A 24,176-nucleotide genomic window follows, 5' to 3' on the forward strand; every position below is an offset into this window, starting at 1 on the left:
CTTGGGACAGTGCCACTGTATATACTGGCAGGGCCGATTTTTGACATAGGCGCTGTAAGTGATGAAAGTGGGGGATGTTGGCTTATCAGGCGCCCGCAGCTCACAGCCAAAGCGCGAGCGTGGGAGCGAGAGAGAGAGCGAGGGAGAGAGAGAGCGAGCGAGGGAGAGAGAGAGAGAGCGAGGGAGAGAGAGAGAGAGCGTGGGAGCGAGAGAGAGAGCGAGGGAGAGAGAGAGCGAGCGAGGGAGAGAGAGAGCGAGCGAGGGAGAGAGAGCGAAGGCGCACCGGTACCGGCGCTGTTGTTATTCGCACTTCGCATGCGAACACACAAAAAAATTCCACCTGCCTTAGCACCGCTGCTATGACTCCATCCCAGGGGAAACACTGAACATGAACCTTTCTGTTGGTCGCTTGAGAGCAGACCCTTCACGCGATGGCAGAGCGAACAGGTACAGGCAGGGCCGGACCGAGATAATAATTCAGGCCAGAGATTATACCCCCGGCCACTACCAGTTTCTTTTGTGCATTTTGCTGGATTTATTTGTGAATATTTACAGCGTTGCTGCGCATAGTGAAAGCCCTATAGTTCAAATCTACTACCCACAAATAAACTTATGGACATGGGTTACTATTTAAAGAAAATTGTAAATGTATTTGGGAACCTTGGTTCTTGATAGATTGAGTGGGGAAGTTCATGAGATCTTTCTAGAGGGTTATCAAGAATAACTTTGATCCAATGACCTTTTCTCTCTCTGTCTGTGTCTGTGTATTCTCTTGTTCCGATGAACCCAGCCAAATCTTTGTTCTTGTTTTGTCTCTATCTCTACGCCGGGATCCGGAGTCGAGGCTGATCCTCTTGCTGTGGTCCTGTGCCCGGATCCTCTATCCTGAGTTCTGGATTAAGTCGTGGACTTCGGGTCGTGGCTGAACCTGTCTCTGCGGTCCTGCCTTGGGTCTCATCATGCTGCCTCCCTGAAGGTTCCACAGGATTGTAGCTGACATCCTCATGGATTCATCTTCTCATTACAGACACATGCATTTCCTAACATTCGGTCTACCTACGCTGTAAATGTATTATCTCTTTGATTTCCACACGGCATCTGTTGCACGTCTGTCCGTCCTGGGAGAGGGATCCCTCCTCTGTTGCTCTCCCTGAGGTTTCTCCATGTTCCCCTTTAAACTGTGGGGTTTCTCTGGAAGTGTTTCCTTGTACGATGTGAGGGTCTAAGGACAGAGGGTCTAAGGACAGAGGGTCTAAGGACAGAGGGTCTAAGGACAGAGGGTGTCGTTTTTCTGATACTGATATTCTGAACAATCTGTGCTGTAGTATTTGCTGTACAGTGTCTCTACTGTAGGGTATTTTTATTATATGTATAGCACTTTGGCTCCACCAAAAATCGTTTATAAATGTGCTATATAAATAAAACTTGATTTGATTTGAACCTGTCCATGTGATTTTAAGTGGGGGTGGACCTCAAATCCTCTAGGGGGGTCCGGGGGCATGCTCCCCCGGCATTCTTGCCAACCCTTCCGATTTTCACGGGAGACTCCCGGGGTCATATTTCTCTGGCATAGAGCGAGGGATCATTGTCCACAAGTTAATCGATCGCAGATGGCGTTGTGGGTTAGGGGGAAATATGACGGATGAAATTATATATATATTTTTAAAATGTAAAATTAAACCTAAATGGGTCACGCAGTATACTTTGGCGGCCCGCCCAAGTAAAGTCTATGTGTGGGAAACCCTGAAAGTATATATAATATCCTACTTTATATTTTGTTACTGTTAGGGATGTAACGATACCAAAAAGTCACGGTACGATAATATCGCGATAACAAGTCCACGGTACGGTATTTATCGCGATATTGAACAATAAAGGAAAACAAATGTAAATATTTTTTTTAAACATTATTCTTTTTTTAATGTTTTACTTGAAAAAATGCTCTTTATTAAATAATACATCTGATTTGTACAGCATTTTGGTTGGATAGCAGTACTTTAAAGTTGTTGTTTTGTTTTTGTTTTTTATGGCGTGTACAGCACTTTGTTTCAGCTCCGGCTGTTTTGAAAAGGGCTTAATAAATAAAGTTGAGTTGATTTGAGTAAAGTGTCAAAAACAAAGTGACAGCAACAGACTGGAACAAGAAAACCAGTGTTTTTTTACCTACTACCAAACAAAGCAGGCATTTTCTTTGTGCCACTGCATCGTACAAATAAACAAGGACATTGAATAATCAGACACTGAAATAAATCAAGTTTCACTTTAGTTTCTCAAGTAACTCAACTCAAACTCACTCAGCATCATCAGACAGGTTTTCTGTTAGGAATGTCCACATTTAGGCATGTCCACATTTCCAGGTAGAAGCTGGGATGTTTGGGCGTTTACAATTAGAGATGTCCCGATCCGATCACGTGATCGGGGAACGGAGCCGATCACGTGATTTTCAAAAGATCGGAATCGGGAATTTAAAAAAAAAATATATTTTTTTTTATTAATGTTACAAAACAAAAATGACCATGTTCACGTCTTAAAGTCATCCTGAGGCCTTAGTTTTGGTTTAAAATGACACATCATGTATGTGTGTCTTCTTTTGGGCTTGTTCTCATAGACCTGGTTGCTCATTTCTCTCAAATCTGGCAACAGAGTGGGCGCAGTGTCTAATTGTAGTAGTAAGCTAGCAAGAGGCTACGTTAAGCTGGTGGCTCGGGAGTCGGGACAGAGAAAATGTCAGGAGTTTGGAATTATTATCAAATGGAAAGCGAAGGCAGTGTAACAGCCAGATGCAGGTTCCGCGTGGTGGAAAGAACAGAGCTACGTTCAACACGACCAATCTAACACGCCACCTGAGAAACAAACACCAACCACACAGGACGAGTACACAGCGGCCACTCAGGTAACGGCACTGAAACAACCGACACTTTCAGGAAAGAGAAACTGCCCCAGAACAGGGACAAACAAATAACAGACAAGATAGATGAACTGATCCAATGCTGCTGTGAAAAAAAGAAGCTACGTATATCCATGTTGGATAGAATGGGTAGTTGGGTACTGTCATTTCAATAAAAAAATAACCTGAAGGGACAACTTGAATGCTTTTTTTCTTTTTTCTCTCTTAATGCATTGCATAAAGATCGGATCGGGTAAAATCGGTATCGGCACATTGTCAAAATCAAATGATCAGAATCAGAAGCAAAAAAAGGTTATCGGGACATCCCCATTTACAATATCCCCTCTGGAAAAAACTCTCTCGCTTGGTACTGATGTTGCTGGGACTGATGTTGCTGGGACTGATGTTGCTGGGACTGATGTTGCTGGGACTGATGTTGCTGGGACACCAGTGGTCGTGTTAGCCAAATATTTTTTTTAACAATGACGGAAAAATCAGAAAGCAGTCTGTCATTTTGACAGATTAGAACAAACTCGGAACAGCGCCAAAGTTTCCCCGCAGCGAGGCTCCGGTGTTATGCCGTGTTATGCACATGCCCTCCAAAAGGAAATGATATAGTTTCCAAACCGTACTTTGCCGTACAGATCGATACATGTCTGGGAGTTTTTGCTTTACGCTGTGCACGCTCCCGCGAGGTGCATGCATATCTCGGTGGGCATGCATAACACGGCCCTCCCCTCCCCCCCTCACCAAGAAGGTGAGGCTTATTGACAGGGCGAGATATAAATATACTGTTGGTACTTGTCAATGTCTCTGGTGAGTAAATGTAGCCCTGTAAATGTCCTTTTGTGTTATCTGTTTTTGTATGTTCATGTTGTAACCTACTTGCTGCCATGTTGGACAGGTCTCCCTTGAAAAAGAGATCGATGATCTCAATGGGACCATCTGGTTAAATAAAGGTTTAAAAAAAAAAAAAAAGATTAAAAAAAAAAGATTCTGTCAGTCCCATGACGGTATTAAGACGTTTGTTTACAGCGGTATATCGTTACATCCCTAGTTACTGTACATTTGTATTACAACATGTATATTTTCTAAAAAATGTTAATGCTATTTTATTTCTATTTGAGATTTTGGATTGTTTACTTCTAGTATTTTAATTTCTCTAATGTACAATGCCTTGTCTTTTTATGCTGTTGCAACGCAAACATTTCCCAAATTGGTATCAATAAAGTACTTCTTATCTTATTCGTCACCACGGTGAAAGCTAAATCCCATGGACCTTTTCAGGTTTTGTAATTCCCTCTCTTATAATCTTGAAAACATCAATTTTTTCACTGGTTTCTCAAGATTGACTAATCATTATGATAATTTCCCTTCACCCAATCATCATTATCACCAAAAAGAGCATACATGTAATAATAATAATACATTGGATTTTTAAATCCTAATGCTCAAAGACGCTTTACATAGAAACAGAACAAAGAAAACTAAAAACATAAAGGAGTCCTAATCCGTGTGTGTGTGTGTGTGTGTGTGTGTGTGTGTGTGTGTGTGTGTGTGTGTGTGTGTGTGTGTGTGTGTGTGTGTGTGTGTGTGTGTGTGTGTGTGTGTGTGTGTGTGTGTGTGTGTGTGTGTGTGTGTGTGGTTGGTGTACACATAGGCAGTAACTCAGCGAATATGAAACGAAATAAAAATATAAATAAAGGAAATCCTCGTACCTTCACTCCGCCCACTTTCTTCAGACTTCGACACTCCCCGTTGTCCACTTCCTCCTCCTGCTGCTGCTGCTCTGTCGTCATGGCGACGGGCTGTCCAATGCCCGCCGAGTCCAGACTCACGTTCCCGATCTGCTGCTCGACGGCAGACAGATCCGGTATCAGTTGTCCCTCGAAGGAAAGTCCGCTGCGAGGGACTGGAATCTCCTTTTCTGCGTTAACAGAAACAACCACCGCCTCCATTTTCTCCTTCTTAGCTTTCCCCGACACCCCGTCTTTGTCTTTTTTCACCGCGGGGGGTGTGCGGGAGGGTTTATTTGACTTGTCCGTTCCCTTCGTAGGGGTTGAGTTCTGCGGGGGAACCAGAACCTCCTTCTTGGCGTCTGGTCCCGGCGCCTTCACGCTCTCTTTAGAGTTTTTACTACGCTTTGATTTGGATTTGCTTTCTTTTCCCTGAGCGGCCACGGCGGCTACAGGGCTAACGAACTTTATATTTTCCGGTAAAGTAGCCACGGCGCTTTGTGGGGGGGCCGCCATGCCTCCTCCCTCTTTACTACTCGACATTTCCAGTTTGTCCTTTTCCAAGTCGGCGTCCAGGTCGATTATTAGGTTTCCCACTCCGATATCCCACTCGTCGCCGCTGTCGTACGTGTCCACCGCGTTGGAGTCGACTCCTTTCCCGCCTGCAGGGCCGCTGCTGAGGGACATCTTAGTGTGAGCGCCCCGGAGCTCCACAGGGGGGCCAGAGGAGGGCCGCGCTCCTCCCAGCCGCAGGACGCCTCCTCAGGGCTGGACCCGGCGCCGCCACCCTGCTCCCCACATCGCCTCCTACACGAACACACACACACACACACACCAGGTCAGACACTACAGCGGAGACAGAACTATAATAATGGAATAACAGATGTGCAGTAAGTGAAAACAAGATAGCTCTGTGTCTTATTCTGTCACCTGAGTTTCCCTACGAGGGTCAATAAAGGTTCATCTTATCTTAATAGGCGCTTTCACACCGGAGTGCTTTTCCGAGTATAGTTCCGATAGTTCTTGAAATGTTGCGTTCACACCAAAAAGAAATCCGGAACTAGAACTTAATTCATGAGAACCTTTTCACCCCGTTTTCAGTCCCTGCTAGAGAGCAGGTACTTTCATGGGAGAAAAAGGTTCCCATTTCTGATTGGCTGGGCGGATTGCAAACCACGCCCCGTACAGCTCATCAGATTTTGGTTGCCAAAACTGAAAATACGGTTGCCATTTTTAGTCACCTTATATTTTAAATAGTTAAGATACTATACAGTTATACATCAACATAATAATGAACATGTGACACAAAAGAATGTTCAAATGCTTTACAATAAGTAATTAACACAATTATTTGAAACTAAAGTGGAAGGAAACTTGTCCACCCTCAATGGCTGGTATACTAAACACCAGTAGAGCAGCTGCTGTTCTTCACAGATCCCCCAAAAAGGAATTGAGCAAGTCACTAGTTCCTTGGTCATCCGTTGTCTCCCTTTCTAATTTGGGTTTTCTTGACCTTTGTGCTGACCCCCACCATAGATCCACTGGCCCTTCAGCATTGAAGTCTTGACCTTTGTGCTGACCCCCACCATAGATCCATTGGCCCTTCAGCATTGAAGTCTTGACCTTTGTGCTGACCCCCACCATAGATCCACTGGCCCTTCAGCATTGAAGTCTTGGATTGGCCAGACTAATACATTTGTAATGTTAAATAAATGAAAACCATTCACAGATGTAAATTACCTTTAATATGTCTAACTATAATTAAAATGTGTTATCTTTTTGTAGAAGTGACTATATTTGTATGCCAATATTTTCCTATGGTAAAGTTTCGTTTGGCACTTTTATTTTGGTAGTAATAAGATCGGGACTCTTATTTTGAAGGAACTTTTACCGGAAGTGAATGGACAACATTCCTCTTTGCTTTTCGTTTGGGTTCATCTTGCGCTTTATCAGTCGAATCTCTTTGAACATTCGTTTGAGATGTTGACGGGTTGGCTGAACTTTTTACCCCACAGTCAAACAACTTAATTTGCTTCGCCATTTTTTGTAAAACGAATACACGGCGCACGCGAGTAAACGTGCATGGCTTTCTGGCTCCGTAATCACACCAACGCACGTGCAACTTAAGTATCAGGTTCCGATTGGTCACAACAACAATTGAATATCACTCTTAATACAACAAATAATTAACATTGATCTACTTTGGGGTGCACATTTTGCTGTTTGCTGCCCTTGTTTCTTTATGTTAAAAACTGGCCAAGAAGTGGTTGACATTTTTTCTGAATGGTTGCCAATGGCAACCTGGCAACCATTACTGTCGAGCCCTGAAAACTATACAGACAGATCATTGGTTTACTATTCATACTATTAAATGTTTATTCTTATTTGTATTCTTATTATCCCATGTGTACTATCGGAATTTCCCTACACGGGTCAAAAGAAGTTCATCTTAACTTATCTTAACAACTAGTTCAAGTAAATGGTCTATACTTAGACATGTCTTTATGAAAGCGCTGTACATGCTACATGTCATCATTCACACCTCATTCCACACACACACACACACACACACACACACACACACACACACACACACACACACACACACACACACACACACACACACACACACACACACACACACACACACACACACACACACACACACACACACACACACACACACACACACACACACACACACACACACACACACACACACAGTTTTTTTTTATCTTCAAATGCTTAATGTCCCTAACATCTGTACAACCGCAGCTAAAAGCTCATGTCAGTAAATTGTTTTTCACCATTTGAGCTTCCACTGGTGCATCGTGTTCACATAAATGGCTTAACAACTTCCTATTCCCATTTGAATAAATTACACTGCCATGTTTGGATGGAAACAAGTTTTCATCACATTTAGGTTTTAGTGCATGTAAATGGTCTGCAAAGGCTAAAATCCCTGTGAGGGAGTTTCTCTCCATGAACAGCTGATTAGACTGAGATTTCCACAAATGTTATTCATGTCTTCTTTTTACTCAGACAAAGATCTGACTCATGCTGGGATGTTTTACAACAGCAATAAATCCATTCATAAAACTTTGAGTGATGCCATCTATGTTTAATCTTGCATTTATCTCCATGTATTTACTTTTGTAACCGTTTGTGTGTTTGCTTCACATTTCTTAAAGGCTGTTTTTCCCCCAGTGTGCTGGGATCGTTACCCAACACACCGCCTACTCCATCGGCCAATCAGAAGCCTGCACCTGAGCAGCCAGATGGTCAGACAGGAGAGGGGGAGGGGGTGTAATCCTGCAGCTAATTACACAACTTCAAAACGCACCAACGACACGGAGATATCACTGACAACAGATCAGGACCCACCCACCCCCCCCCCATCTGAAGTACAGATAACAGGGCAGTCTTAATTCAAAGCTTCAGCGATAGATCCGTTACCTTAGCAACCTGCTCTCATACAGGAATAACTTGAAAATAAACTTTCATAACAGCGTTGTGATGCCAAACAGCGTCAATTCAGACTGACACACTTTCACTGATGGGGCATTGGGGATATGTATCAGCTGCTTGTGTGACAGTCAGACAGTGAAAACTTTACAGCGGGTACTTAACGGTAGGGCTGATCGATTATGGAAAAAATCATAATCTCGATTATCTGGGTCAATAATTGATATCACGATTATTAAAAACGATTATCCATTTACTTGAAAACATCCATTTATTGAAAAAGAAAATTTGAATAGTATGTTTTTAACTGTTGATTACCCTAAACTTTAAGTATAACTCAACCAGAGGTCGCGCTAGACTTTTTCGCTGCCCGTCATTTTGATCGACAGGATCGTAACATTTCCGTCAAAATCCATTATTACCCGTCGGTCTGTACACAACAGACGGGGGGGGCAAAGAGCTAGCTGTTGTTCCTGCAGAGTAACTGAAGTGAGAGTCCCACGCTGAGCTGTGGCTCCAGCACAGGGACTGTAAGCTGCTTGTGTTGAACACACTGAGTGGATTAGCAGCTCTCAGATCAGGCTTTCTGCTCAGCTGCCTCTAATGCCACCCTTAATTAAAGGCGGCGCGGAGCAGAGGAGCCTCTTTATATGGAAATGAGCCCGAGACGCTGAGACAAATCACCTCTGATGGAAACTTGGCCTCCACAACTCAGAGCAGCTCGTTCTGAGGCTGAGAACATACACGACACAACAACCACACACCGACACCACTGCTGCTGATTCAAAAGTAGAAGTACTCAGATCTTGTTCTTGAGTAAAAGTAGAAGTACTCAGGTCTTGTTCTTGAGTAAAAGTAGAAGTACTCAGGTCTTGTTCTTGAGTAAAAGTAGAAGTACTCAGGTCTTGTTCTTGATTAAAAGTAGAAGTACTCAGGTCTTGTTCTTGATTAAAAGTAGAAGTACTCAGATCTTGTTCTTGAGTAAAAGTAGAAGTACTCAGGTCTTGTTCTTGAGTAAAAGTAGAAGTACTCAGGTCTTGTTCTTGAGTAAAAGTAGAAGTACTCAGGTCTTGTTCTTGAGTAAAAGTAGAAGTACTCAGATCTTGTTCTTGAGTAAAAGTAGAAGTACTCAGGTCTTGTTCTTGATTAAAAGTAGAAGTACTCAGGTCTTGTTCTTGAGTAAAAGTAGAAGTACTCAGGTCTTGTTCTTGAGTAAAAGTAGAAGTACTCAGGTCTTGTTCTTGAGTAAAAGTAGAAGTACTCAGGTCTTGTTCTTGAGTAAAAGTAGAAGTACTCAGATCTTGTTCTTGAGTAAAAGTAGAAGTACTCAGGTCTTGTTCTTGAGTAAAAGTAGAAGTACTCAGGTCTTGTTCTTGAGTAAAAGTAGAAGTACTCAGGTCTTGTTCTTGAGTAAAAGTAGAAGTACTCAGGTCTTGTTCTTGAGTAAAAGTAGAAGTACTCAGATCTTGTTCTTGAGTAAAAGTAGAAGTACTCAGATCTTGTTCTTGAGTAAAAGTAGAAGTACTCAGGTCTTGTTCTTGAGTAAAAGTAGAAGTACTCAGGTCTTGTTCTTGAGTAAAAGTAGAAGTACTCAGGTCTTGTTCTTGAGTAAAAGTAGAAGTACTCAGGTCTTGTTCTTGAGTAAAAGTAGAAGTACTCAGGTCTTGTTCTTGAGTAAAAGTAGAAGTACTCAGGTCTTGTTCTTGAGTAAAAGTAGAAGTACTCAGGTCTTGTTCTTGAGTAAAAGTAGAAGTACGAGTGTGTAGGAATACTCTGTTACTATGAAGTCCTGCATTCAAAATGCTACTCAAGTTAAAGTAGAAAAGTACTGACATGAGTAAACACGTATAAATATTATACAGTATATTTCCTTAGTTACTTTACAGCTGCCTCTATTACCTCCTTTCCATTGAGGTAGTCTCAGAACACAGTCCGAACTAATCAGAAGCATTTCCACTTTAAGTGAAGAGCTGCTCACTCTCACCCCTCTCTCTGAGGGTTAAAGGTCAGCAGCTCTGCTAGCAGAGGTCAGAGGTCGGAGTTTAACCAAAGCTGCATCACGTCTAGACTGTCATGTCGGAGGGCTGAACAGAGAGACAAAAGTACGGTGGCTGACAGGTGCAAACACTTCAATCAGGAGAAACGCTGCAGCTTCAGAAAGGGTGCAGATATAAAAACCCAAATGTTCCACATGAAAAAAACAAACGCTGAAGAAGCTCCAAACACAACGGAGACCAGGGGACACTAAAGAGTGACGCACACAGCTGGAGACCAGGGGACACTAAAGAGTGACGCACACAGCTAGAGACCAGGGGACACTAAAGAGTGACGCACACAGCTAGAGACCAGGGGACACTAAAGAGTGACGCACACAGCTGGAGACCAGGGGACACTAAAGAGTGACGCACAAAGCTAGAGACCAGGGGACACTAAAGAGTGACGCACACAGCTAGAGACCAGGGGACAATAAAGAGTGACGCACACAGCTGGTAGACCAGGGGACACTAAAGAGTGATGTACACAGGTAGAGACCAGGGGACACTAAAGAGTGACGCACACAGCTGGTAGACCAGGGGACACTAAAGAGTGACGCACACAGCTGGTAGACCAGGGGACACTAAAGAGTGACGCACACAGCTGGGAGACCAGGGGACACTAAAGAGTGATGCACACAGCTGGGAGACCAGGGGACACTAAAGAGTGACGCACACAGCTAGAGACCAGGGGACACTAAAGACTGACGCACACAGCTAGAGACCAGGGGACACTAAAGACTGATGCACACAGCTGGGAGACTAGGGGACACTAAAGAGTTGACAAAGACATCCCTCTGCTGGAGGGGCAAAGGAGTCTGGTGGGATTCTTTTCGGAGTATTGGAGATCGTTTCCCCGACATCGAAGGTGCCTGCTACAGGACAACACGGAACGTGCGCGATTTGGACGCGCTGAGCGGGGGGGGTTTTAGTGGAGCGCGCGTGAGCTGCGAGCACCAGGGCCTCGCAGCAGAGAAACTGAGGCTCCGTGGTAAACTGTGGTAACAGGAAGAGCCGCTTGGGAGCCGAACAGCCGGCGCTTTGAGAGAGCCGAGCCAAATGATCCGGCTCTCTGACGTAAAGACACAGTATCTATAAGGGACGGCTCAAGTCAAAATTCAAACCGGAGCGCTTGGTGACGTTTGCCTCAAAGCTGATTCTTTAATTTTTCTTTTTTTTACAGAATCAAGTATTTAATGACTCTTTGTGAACCTCCTCTCGACCCCAGCCTCTCTGCGGACCTGAAATATCCCAACTTTATTTTCAGTGGGCTGTAAATCCCATAATCCACTCAGCACTCTCCTTCAGAGCCGGTAGATGTTTCCTGTCCGATGGGATGTCAGACTGCAGCTCCTCTCTCAAATGCACACAGACTGCACAGCAGAAGAGTCTTAAGATGAGATATACTTTATTGATCCTGATTTGGGAATTATTTTCAATACTTAATCTGGTTTGATAGCAACTGATAAGTGGTGGAAGAAGAACTCTAATTATTTAATTAATAATATCTCATTAATATTTTCTATAACAACTTTATTATATTGAAATATTACTCGTCACCAATATATAAACGTCACTGCAGTTTAACCTTGATGTTTGACAATATCGATGAATTTCAATAAAAGACTAAACACTGCGTAGTACAGTGATACGGTCCTGCATCATATTATATATATCATGTGTTTTTACATGTAAAAAAGTAGCTTTGAGTGTCAAATAGTTGCAATGCAGGGTTTAGTCTTCACCGGGTAACAGGGGCGCTGCGCCCTCATACCAAAATGCACATTTCCCCCGTAAAATGTTAAAGTGATGACGGAAAACAATATTTCTGTTCCTCAGAAACTGAATAACTCCTCCAGAAATCTGAGAATCAAAGCTTTGTTTTTACAGAGCTCTGACGTCACGTGGTTATTTACGTGACATTGTTGTGTACGTGACGTTGTTGTTTACGTGACGTTGTTGTTTACGTGACGTTGTTTACGTGACGTTGTTGTTTACGCGACGTTGTTGTTTACGTCACCTTGTTGTTTACGTCACATTGTTGTGTACGTGACGTTGTTGTTTATGTGACGTTGTTGTTTACGTGACGTTGTTGTCGTGACGTTGTTTACGTGACGTTGTTGTTTATGTCACCTTGTTGTTTACGTCACCTTGTTGTTTACGTCACCTTGTTGTTTACGTGACGTCGTTGTTTACGTCAGGAGACATCTTGTTTACGTCAGTGGATATTTTGTTTACGTCAGGAGACATCTTGTTTACGGGCGTCATGTTCTCGAGAGATTTTATTTATCTTATACAAGATCAGCGCCACAGTACTCATGCTATATCTTTCTAGAAACTCCCCTGGGAGTGGAGTAAGGAAACACTATTTGCCTCCATGATGTAACGGGCTGGAAGCATTTGAAGCATAAACTGGAAATATTCAAGCACTGCAGACTCCTCAGGTCTGGAGGCTGCAGAACGAACTCAAAAGGAATCTGTATTCAAGAGGAACAGCGTGGGGGAAACATCTGGAGCACATTTATCCAGAGCTATAACGCTAAAGGAATTTGGAAAATGTGTTCCTTCCCTTTCTTACTGACAGTTAGGATGTTCAGATTGATTCGCTCCTGTCTGTGAAATACTGATAGACGCACAATTAATCCCAATTTACTTAAAATCACAACATGGACTATTTTTAATAGTTCATAACGTTTATTTTCCCTGATATCATGTTGCAATTGTAGGAAAAAAAGAAAATCACAATTAGTTTTTCAAAATCAAATGAATAGGAATGAAGCTACAGCCAGCAGCTGGTTAGCTTAGCATTAAAGCCTTTGAAGAGCTAGCCTCACTCCCTCCAAGATTTAACACCACAAGAACCGTTTTATTTTTATATTTAAATTAGGGCTGTCAGTCGATTAAAATATTTAATCGCGATTAATCGCAAATTAATCGCACATTTTTTATCTGTTCTTAATGTACCTTAGAGGAATATTTTTCAAGTTTTTAATACTCTTATCAACATATGAGTGGACAAATATGCTTTATGCTAATGTTTATTATCATTCGAACAATGACAAATATGCTCATGAATATTAAACACAACAACCTGGAACCTCTCTCATACAATAATACAATACAGTGTGTGTGTGTGTGTGTGTGTGTGTGTGTGTGTGTGTGTGTGTGTGTGTGTGTGTGTGTGTGTGTGTGTGTGTGTGTGTGTGTGTGTGTGTGTGTGTGTGTGTGTGTGTGTGTGTGTGTGTGTGTGTGTGTTGGATCGTTGGAGCTATGTGCAACTCAAGGCATATGCTCGAACGGGAGCTGGACGCTGCAATCATGTTGCACTATCCGTGCTGAGTGTGCTGACTGTTCGTACAATGTCCCTCTGTCTGGCTACCTGCATGAAGTCAAGGGCTCGGTGCAGTTGTCGGCGAAATGTCGCTCCTCTGTTTTCATTTAAACAGCTCCTTATACCCGTTTGCGCAGCTAGCTAGCACCAGATGCTAACAACAACAACAATACACGTAAGGTCTCTCTCTCGCGCTACATGCAACACATACACACACCCTCCCGGTCCTCCCGATGGCCAGTCGGTGCCTGCCGGTGAGCGTGGAAGTGTGGTGTGCCGGAAGCGGACGGCAGGAGCGTCAGCATCAGCTTGTAGATGGTATTTTAAACTCGATGCGCTCTGAAACTACGGGGCGGCCGAGGACCAAAAATACACATGTGTTAATCGCGTTAAAATAATTAGTGGCGTTAAAAAATGTTTGCGTTAACACGTTATTAACGCGTTAACTTGACAGCCCTAATTTAAATACTTTTTACAAGACGAGACAATGACGAACCGACACCAACGTCTTCAAACAGCAATCCAAATCAATGTTAGTAAAAAAAACACACAACAAAAAACAGTTTGTGTTTTTTGGCTCTCTTTTTTTGGGACTAAAATGAGACTTTAGGAATCAGATCGGTCTTCATCGTCATGCTTCAAACTAAGGATGCTCCGATCGATCGGCCGATACTCACTCTCTGCTGATCGATCGGTGCTCTCTAAAAATGCCGATCGCGAGAGCCGATCGCATGACATAAAATACATGACACTTTTCTCTGTGCGGCAAAACAAGCTCTCCAAAATGGCTTCACCGGTCTGCCAGTATTTTAAGGTGTCCGAAAATGACAATAAAAATGACAATAAAATTGCGGTATGCAACGTGCAGCAGAAACCCTGCAGCTCCGCCCGCTGTGACGGAGCGGTGAGCGGAACACGCACTAAGAGTTAGAGCTAACACACTTAGCTATTTGATCTACCTCTGGAACAAGCTACACTAGTTATACATATATTTATTCTTCACTGTCGGGTCACTCATTACTGGATCAGTGAGCTGCATGAGATACTGACGGGCTGTCAGGTAGTGTTCATTTTGTCAGCTGTTTTTTAATTTAGTTTTAGTCTTAGTCCTGTGTTAAATTTCCTTTTTAGTTTTAGTCATATTTAGTCACCTTCATCCTGTTTTTATTTAGTCAAGTTTTAGTCGACTAAAAGCATTTTAGTCTTATTTTAGTCTTTAGTCAAAGAAAACTAATTATTTTAGTCTACTTTCTGTCAATGAAAACTTTTGAGTCTTTTTTAGTCATCAGATTATATAGAACATTTCAGTCAAACTAGTCAAAACCAATAACATGTAATTTTAGTCAAACTGATTTCACAATAAGATTATATCTTTCTGTCCTTATTTGATGAAAAACACAGGTTGAATGATTAAGAGTGCAGCTTTGCAGAGGTTAGTGGTGTTTATACCAGCTGTGTTTTGGCCACATTGCTTCCCTTCTGATAAAACAATGCATTCGCTTTTTTTCTCCGCCTCATGTTAGTGAAAATGGGCCGAAATATCACCTCGTTTCTTTCTCCCAAGCAGTGGTGCCGTTAGACTTTTTCGTTGTCAGTCATTTTTAACGGACAGGATCGTAACATTCCGTCATAATCCATTATTACCCGTCGAGTCTGTACACAACTCGTCACTCACTTGCGCTGACGAAGGGGGGGGGGGGTATTCGGTTAACGCGAGTGCGACCACTGCTCCCATGTCCTGTTGTTGCCATCTTATTTTCTGTTGAATAAGGTTAGTTAGACCCGAGTCTTTCCGACAGTTCACATTGTGCCGCTGGCCCGGTGTAATTCAAATGTGCCGCCGCGCGCAGCACGGACACACAGCTGCTGCCCAGCCGCAGCACCGGAGATGGAACTGCTGGGAGAAAAACTGACTATCAGAGATGTCATTTTACATCACATTTAGCTGAGGCTTTTATCCAAAGAGACTTACAATAAGTGCGTTCGACCAACAAGATACAAACTTGAAGAAAACAGAATCATATAAGTTCATCAGGTTTCATAGAGCCAAACATTTCGCCAGCCCTTTATTAGTATATAAGTGCTTTGTTAGTAATTCTATCTCTGGAAGTGGAGTCCAAAGAGATGAGTTTTCAGTCTGAAGAAGATGTGTAATCTTTCTGCTGTCCTGATTTCAATGGGGAGCTCATTCCACCATTTTGGAGCCAGGATAGCAAACCCACGTGTTTCTGCTGATGGGAACTTGGGTCCCCCTCGCAGTGCGGGTGCAGCGAGCTGTTTGGCTGATGCAGAGCGGAGTGCACGTGCTGGGGTGTACGGTTTAACCATGTCCTGGATTTTATCTTTGATAATATTTCGTCTCCTCATTTTTCGTCAACGAAAGTAAAGGGAGATTTTGGTCATAGTTTTTATTTAGTAAACTACATTTTCGTCAACGATATTGCATGATGATTTCGTTGCAGTTATTGTTTACTGCCATCGTCGTAGTTTTAGTCAACGAAATTAACACTTCTGTCAGGAGAGAGGGCGAGAGAGAGAGAGAGAGAGAGAGAGAGAGAGAGAGAGAGAGAGAGAGAGAGAGAGGAAAAGAGAGCTAATTTCTCCCGTGTTATTCTCCAAAGTTAATGTAAACTTGAATAATCTACTTCATTTTAATGTAATAATTATGTTGGTTGTTGTTTGTGGAAGCTCCAGAGAATGAGCATTAACTGAGTTTTAAACATCACTTTAAATGGAAGATCCCCATAGGCCCCGCCCACTCGATCGGATCGGCCGATACTGATTCCGGCGATCGGCCCCAAAATTGGCGATCGGAGCCTCCCTACTTCAAACAACCATTATCAAGAAACCATACCTGGTAGAGCTGCACAATTATTCAAAATGTCCTTCAAATCCTATTTAGTCCAATATTTGTTGAAGGCAAATATGTTAAAGTATCTGAATGAACACCATAACCCCCACAAACTGGTCAGACATCTAGAAAAACTTTGGTTCTTCACTGTGATCATGGGTCGTTGACTTTCTCTCAGATCGACCAAAACAAGTCAGAATCAGTAAACACACACAGCATCCAGCCTCAGGGGTAGACATTAAGGGTAAAATGCCACTGGCCCCACCATGTAACCTCTGGCCCCACCATGTAACCTCTGGCCCCACCATGTAACCACTGGCCCCACCATGTAACCACTGGCCCCACCATGTAACCTCTGGCCCCACCATGTAACCACTGGCCCCACCATGTAACCTCTGGCCCCACCATGTAACCACTGGCCCCACCATGTAACCACTGGCCCCACCATGTAACCACTGGCCCCACCATGTAACCTCTGGCCCCACCATGTAACCACTGGCCCCACCATGTAAACTCTGGCCCCACCATGTAACCTCTGGCCCCACCATGTAACCACTGGCCCCACCATGTAACCACCGGCCCCACCATGTAACCGCCGGCCCCACCATGTAACCTCTGGCCCCACCATGTAACCGCTGGCCCCACCATGTAACCGCTGGCCCCACCATGTAACCGCTGGCCCCACCATGTAACCTCTGGCCCCACCATGTAACCGCTGGCCTCACCATGTAACCACCGGCCCCACCATGTAACCACCGGCCCCACCATGTAACCTCCGGCCCCACCATGTAACCTCCGGCCCCACCATGTAACCACCGGCCCCACCATGTAACCTCCGGCCCCACCATGTAACCACCGGCCCCACCATGTAACCACCGGCCCCACCATGTAACCACCGGCCCCACCATGTAACCACCGGCCCCACCATGTAACCACCGGCCCCACCATGTAACCACCGGCCCCACCATGTAACCACCGGCCCCACCATGTAACCTCCGGCCCCACCATGTAACCTCCGGCCCCACCATGTAACCACTGGCCCCACCATGTAACCACCGGCCCCACCATGTAACCACCGGCCCCACCATGTAACCACCGGCCCCACCATGTAACCACTGGCCCCACCATGTAACCACTGGCCCCACCATGTAACCACTGGCCCGGAGCATTCGTCCAAAAAAAATCGACTTATAATGAAGAAAATTAACAGATTTGTTGCAATAGTAATTTATGCCCTAACAACATTACTAGGGGTGCACCGAATGGGAAATTCTTGGCCGAAACCGATACCGAAAATAGGAAACAGTTGGCCGAAAACCGAATGCCGAAAGGCCGAAAATGATTAATAGAAATATATATATATAGAAATATATATATATAATGTATACATTTTTTACCAATGTTGTTCTGCTACCTGATTATGGAAAAAGACATGATTATGGCAAAACTTAACTTAAATAATAATCACTATTATGGGTCCATAAAACATTTATTCAGCACTTCTGAATGCATACAGTACATTAATTCCAAGTCAAGTGCATTTTCTTTTCTCTGTAGGATAACTAGAACAAAGTGCATTCAGAACAAAGCCAAGGTGCTTTAAAATAAACATCTAAGCCAGTAGGCCTACAACTAACTAGTGTAAATAAAGACTGTAACAGCCAGGCCTTCAACAACAACAGATGCACCTATAAGTTTGGTAAGCTAACGTGTTGTTGTGATGACGTAATCAAAACGCGGCGACAAGCACGGCGCGCGACCATGCTCGCGGCTGGCTCACAGCCAACATGTCTGCCGCTTGGAGATATTTCAAAATATCAGAGAAAGAGGTGCGGATTGCGATTTGTAAAACGTGTTCAGCTGACATTTATCGAGGGGGTGTAACTGCAAAGACTTTCACCACTTCGGGATCACTCCACCACTTGAAATCAAAACACCCGGACAAATATGCGGAGTATGATCAACGTAACCCTGTTCTCTGACATTCGGTGATATCTTTTCGGCCGAAAGCCGAAAGGGCCTTTTTAAACATTTTCGGCCGATAATTTTCGGTGGCCGAATATTCGGTGCATCCCTAAACATTACTACTTGTACTACAACATTTGAATCATCAGTTCTTCTTCATTTTCCTCAATTGTTCATATTTGGTTTATTAAAATAATGATATTGTGGTCATTGTTAAAAAAATGTCTGCTATTATTATGAGTATTATTATTTGTATAAAGTGCTTTCTGCCTTCCTGTCATCAGGAGTTAGAAATGTAATGGCTGTGTATTTGATTATATTAGAACCTTCATTATCCTAAACTGCTGGGACATTTCCCTAAAGCCAATACCTTTATATTCTCTACTCTTCACTTCCTGTCAGCATAGGTCGGCATTGATGTACAGAGCCGACAGAAGACTTTGTTTATATTTGCATCATATTGAGAGGTGCAGTGACGCGTCCTAAAACCAGGAAGGAAGCTGCTGGTTCCCTCGACAAAAAGCTATGGGATTTCTCCACAGGGTTTTGGAAAATAGCTGGAAATAAGGTCTGTGGAAAACAAACCTGTTTGATAAATGCACGTTTTGTTCAGCCGGATAATCTCCACATGTCTACTTTACTTTTATCATTTTCGAATCATAAATCTAATCGATAGATTATAAAAGGGTTTTAGGACGCCTCACTGCACCACTAGAAGCCAACTCCATCGATCAAGCTGGCTGAAACGTTCTCTCCCTCTTCTTCTCATTAGGGGTGCAACAACTAATCGACTTAATCGATTAAAATCGATTACTAAATTAGTTGGCAACTAATTCAGTCGTCGATTCGTTGGTGACGTCATCACATGTGTTCTACACCCCGTTAAGCTCCAACGTTATCGCTCTTTTGTATGGGTACAGGAGACATTTAAAAACATATGTTATGTATTATTGCTACATAAACATTATATCGCAGTCTTAGTGTCGCCAACTCAGTTTCTAATATGCAATATGACTACAAAATGCGTCTATAATGTATTTTCGATCTTCCGAATTCAGACGAGCGATCTCTCCCCCGCCTGCTTGCGAGGGGGCGGGGCAGTTTACACACACACGCAGGAGATGGCGGAGAGAACGCGCTCCGAGGTGTGGTTAAACTTTATCCGTCTCGATGTGGACAATGCTCGTTACCAAAATTGCAATAACAGTTTATCATATAAAGGCGGTAAAACGAGCAATTTGTCTAAACATTTAGCAAAAGTGCACCACATACAGACGGAGAAATGCACCGGGTTCGGCTGTCTTTCTAGTAGCTCTGTAGCCCCTTCCAAGAGTAACCTTTCCACGTCAGGTGTTATGTATGCTAGCAGCAACACGCAGAGTTAACTCAGTTATAAAAACATAGGTTAATGATTAGAGGTAACTGAATTAGTTATTTTGTTAAAGTTTCAGCTATTCTGTTTACAGTTCTGTCATCACATTATTTAATATGATTTGTTAAACATTGTTGTTTCTTTTGATGTGAAATATTATGCATTTAATTAAAATAAAAAGCAATGTTAGTTTTGTTCACAATTTGTTGAGTTAGTTTACCTTATTTCTTGTCAAAAGAACCGTTAATACTATCGTTGAAAGGACCGGATCGATAAGCAGTATTGATATAAGTAGTAGTACAGTTAAAACCTTAACGATCCGAATAATCGATTAATCGTTTCATTAATCGATAGATTAATCGATTATCAAATTAGTCGTTTGTTGCAGCCCTACTTCTCATACTCCCTGTCACTCTCCTTTAACTCCTCCGGTGACTTTCTTTTATTTGATGATTGTTTTTTGCCCGGCGCTTGGCCGGTTACCGCTGGTATTAAAAACATGTTGGCGAATGGTTAGGTGGCGCGATAGTCTGTAGTGAAGGAGCGCGCTCCCGCTCACGGGAGCCTGCTCGCACTGCGCTCCGCAGCAAACAGCTGTTTGCTTTTCACCCAACAACGACAAACGACTCACAAAACGTTATGTTGTAGCGTTGATAAATGAAACAATCCAACTAAATTGCTTGTCAAAATACCAATACCACAAGACAATTCTTTTTTTTAAAACAATATTTTTAGTGGCCCGAGCGGGCAAGGGGAAAGTACGTTATGCTGGCCCAGGGTGTCTAAATAATGCTTCCGGGCCAGCGGGCCATTTATAATGTCGAGCCCTGAGTCTTATCCTAAACACAGGAGTCCCACAGGGCTCTGTGCTTGGCCCTCTGCTCTTCACACTTTCCACTCATGACTTCACCCCTCCAACTCTATTTTTTTAATCATCTATGGTTACTTTTAGCATCTACTTATGAACAAACATGTTTTAACTTTTGCAGTGTTGTGCATTAAAACTGTATAACTTGTAAAATATGTACGTTGACATTTAATTGAATCTTAGCGGCTTCTCATCGTCGCTACCTCTGATCTTATCACTGCTTTCATTTATTCATTTATATTTATATTGTGAGAGAGGCCAACGAAATGTCTTTATATCGGTATGATGACATGGGAGTTTGTGGGAGAAAAACTAACGCATGGATTTCAGCCTTTGCAGACCATTTACATGCACCAAAACCTATACAACACACTAAAGGAGAGGGAACAACACAACCAGCAAAATACCTTTAAGTACAGGTGACAGTTTATTCTGCAGAAAACAAAACTGAATGAAAGCAGCAGACCTGCGTTTTTCTTAAACTCTACTCTCCGTACTTATCCCTGCAGTTTGGAGCTCTGCTAAATAATTAAAGAAACAACACTTTGAGATGCAGTGACTTTCCTCTGAACTCTGTTGGTGGATAATTAATTTGCAGACGCTCAGAGAGAAGCACAGGGTCAGTGTCTCTCAGTGAAAGCATCAGGAGCTGCAGGGTTTGCTGTTAAGATTTCTGAATTCAAATAGGTTCCTTGTACTTTATTGCTATTTGCACAACACACAATTCAAATGATCTGTGAATAAATGTTTGTAGTTTAATTTAAATATGTGCTTTGATGAAAATAACTCATTTGAAAATATAAAGCTGGTTTAATAGGTCTTAGTATCCTTGAATATACGACTGAGGAATATAGAGATGTCCAATATTACTGTATGCTGATAAAGTACCTCAATAAATGGTAGTGACGACATTGTAGGGTTGATTATTGGTGCTTTCACAACATTTTACTACAATGAAATTTGATATAACTAATAATGTATTTGGTAGATATAATGCCTAAGACAAATAATAGTGCTAGAGCAGTGTGTTGCATTTAGAAAACGACATCATTTTACTAATATTCATTCTTTAAAACCAGGAAAAGATCCTTGAAGGATATACAAATATCCACAATATCCATCCTCATATCACGATATTGGTATAATATCAATACATTACTCTAATATCTTATTTATTTAGCATATCCTTCAAATACATGAAATTAATCAAAAATAAAAGCACATCATGACAAAGATGCTCAAAATCACTGAGTAGAGCTTGAATGCATCGTATTGCAACTCTAAGCCGCCACGAGCATATCTCTAACAGCTAACGTGAGCTAGCTCTCCTTAAGACAACACAGAGTAGCATGATTGGTGTGAAAGTGAAACCACTTAAGCCGAGCCTCTCTCACTTCCACAGGTCAGGGGAAATCCTACCTCTGCTGGGCTTTGGTTTCAATAGAATAAAATAGGGATGCACCGAATATTCGGCCGCCGAAAATTATCGGCCGAAAATGGTTAAAAAGGCCCTTTCGGCCGAAAGGGTTCTAGCACCGAAAAAATATCACCGAATGTCAGAGAACAGGGTTACGTTGGTAAGCTAACGTGTTGTTGTGATGACGTAATCAAAACGCGGCGACAAGCACGGCGCGCGACCATGCTCGCGGCTGGCTCACAGCCAACATGTCAGGCGCTTGGAGATATTTAAAAATATCAGAGAAAGAGGCGCAGATTGCGATTTGTAAAACGTGTTCAGCTGACATTTCTCACTAAGTGATGTCTTCTCTAAATCACCATGTGTCCCTGGTGTGTCCCCGGAGTGTCAGGAGACTCACTAAGTGATGTCTTCTCTACATCACCATGTGTCCCTGGTGTGTCCCCGGAGTGTCAGGAGACTCACTAAGTGATGTCTTCTCTACATCACCATGTGTCCCCGGACTGTCAGGAGACTCACTAAGTGATGTCTTCTCTACATCACCACGTGTCCCCGGTAGGGCTGAACAATTTATCGTGTCATGGCGATAATCGCGATATGCGCATGCACGATATTCACACCGCAGGGATGTGCGCTTTTATTCATTTAAAAAAAAAAAAATGCTAACGCACTTTAGCACAAAATTCAAAATAAAGATACCCTTATCACTTATCGAAACTGCACATACAATATATCCGATTAAAGCTGAGACTCCACAGATTATTTAAGTATAGTATCATCACTAAGCGATCCGATCTCGCGACAGGGGAAGCAAACACAGACATCACAACAAGTACCTTTACGGAGCTCTTACGGGAGATCGTCTCACCGTAGCTGTCAATCTGATCAAAAGACGTGTTCAATGGCATTAAAATGAGAAAAACCGCGACTGAATCGGTTGAGCCATAGGTTGATAATGTATCTGTGGCTTTGAAGCAATTGTTTATAATCCATAATTCCATTTTTAAGTAAAAATCGGAGCACAAAAGTTAGCCGCTAATGGTAGCCACCAGAGGGTATGCAGCTTCCGGTTTTGGCTACACGTCACTCTCTCCTTATAGAGAGCCGCAGTGACGCGTCCTTAAACCCGGAAGTAAACTTCTTTCGGTTCCTTCGTCAAAAACCAATGCAAATTCTCCATAGGATTTTTGGAAAATAGCTCGAAATAAGGTCTGTGGTTGACACACATTTAAGAGAGGGATCACGTTTTGTTCAGCCGGATAATCTCCACATGTCAACCCTACTTTTATAATTTTCTTATCATAAATCTAGTCGCCAGAAGCAAAATGCTAACGCTATGCATATCGCAGGGGGGGGGGGGGGAAATCGCGATGTCACTTTTTTTCAATATCGTGCAGCCCTAGTCCCCGGTGTGTCAGGAGACTCAGAAAGTGTCAGGAAATGAAACCCTCTCTTTTCCTCCGTAGCCACATCTCTAAAAACGGGGAAACAACAGAGCTGATCCAGATTTGCTGCCGATATGAAGTAATATCTAAAACGTGGGCGGGCTTTACGCCCACGGCCCTATCAGAAACGGTGGCTAGAAGTCATTGCTGCTTAGAGTTATCAATAAAATCCATTTTAAATCTGAGTTTGATACAACTGGGGGAAAAGTGAAAACCAGATGGCCCGTTTTTTAAGGTAATGCCCCCCAAAAGATATTTACACACTGATTAAACAAGGGGTAAATGACAAAAGAGATGAACAGGCATGACATGGGAATTTATTACAAAATAGCATATTTGCAAATAGTTTTAGTTTATTTGCTGATTTTGTGAATAAGTTGCTAAATTTGTCGCTTTCAAAGTTAGGATGCTACGTTTTAGCGAAAGATTCACTAAACCGTGTTTCCAGTGAAAATCAGTTTGGTGTTACCTCCGGTGGTGCTGGTTTGGTTCACAGTTCGGTCTGAGTCAGTTTGGTGTTACCTCCGGTGGTGCTGGTTTGGTTCACAGTTCGGTCTGAGTCAGTTTGGTGTTACCTCCGGTGGTGCTGGTTTGGTTCACAGTTCGGTCTGAGTCAGTTTGGTGTTACCTCCGGTGGTGCTGGTTTGGTTCACAGTTCGGTCTGAGTCAGTTTGGTGTTACCTCCGGTGGTGCTGGTTTGGTTCACAGTTCGGTCTGAGTCAGTTTGGTGTTACCTCCGGTGGTGCTGGTTTGGTTCACAGTTCGGTCTGAGTCAGTTTGGTGTTACCTCCGATGGTGCTGGTTTG

General features: G+C 42.9%; 1 protein-coding gene across 2 annotated transcripts in view; it reads right to left on the reverse strand.

The window, feature by feature from the left end:
* The window catches only part of znf609a (zinc finger protein 609a), a 57,987-nt gene that overhangs the window by 26,170 nt on the left and 7,641 nt on the right, over positions 1-24,176 (reverse strand). For both annotated transcript variants that reach the window (XM_079683908.1, XM_079683909.1), the window contains exon 2: positions 4,606-5,430. In XM_079683908.1, the coding sequence (XP_079540034.1) occupies positions 4,606-5,310 (705 nt within the window). In that variant the 5' untranslated portion in view covers positions 5,311-5,430. The remainder of the gene's footprint in view (positions 1-4,605; positions 5,431-24,176) is intronic.

The sequence above is a fragment of the Notothenia rossii genome, assembly GCF_949606895.1.
Source record: "Notothenia rossii genome assembly, chromosome: 5".
NCBI lineage: Eukaryota > Metazoa > Chordata > Actinopteri > Perciformes > Nototheniidae > Notothenia > Notothenia rossii.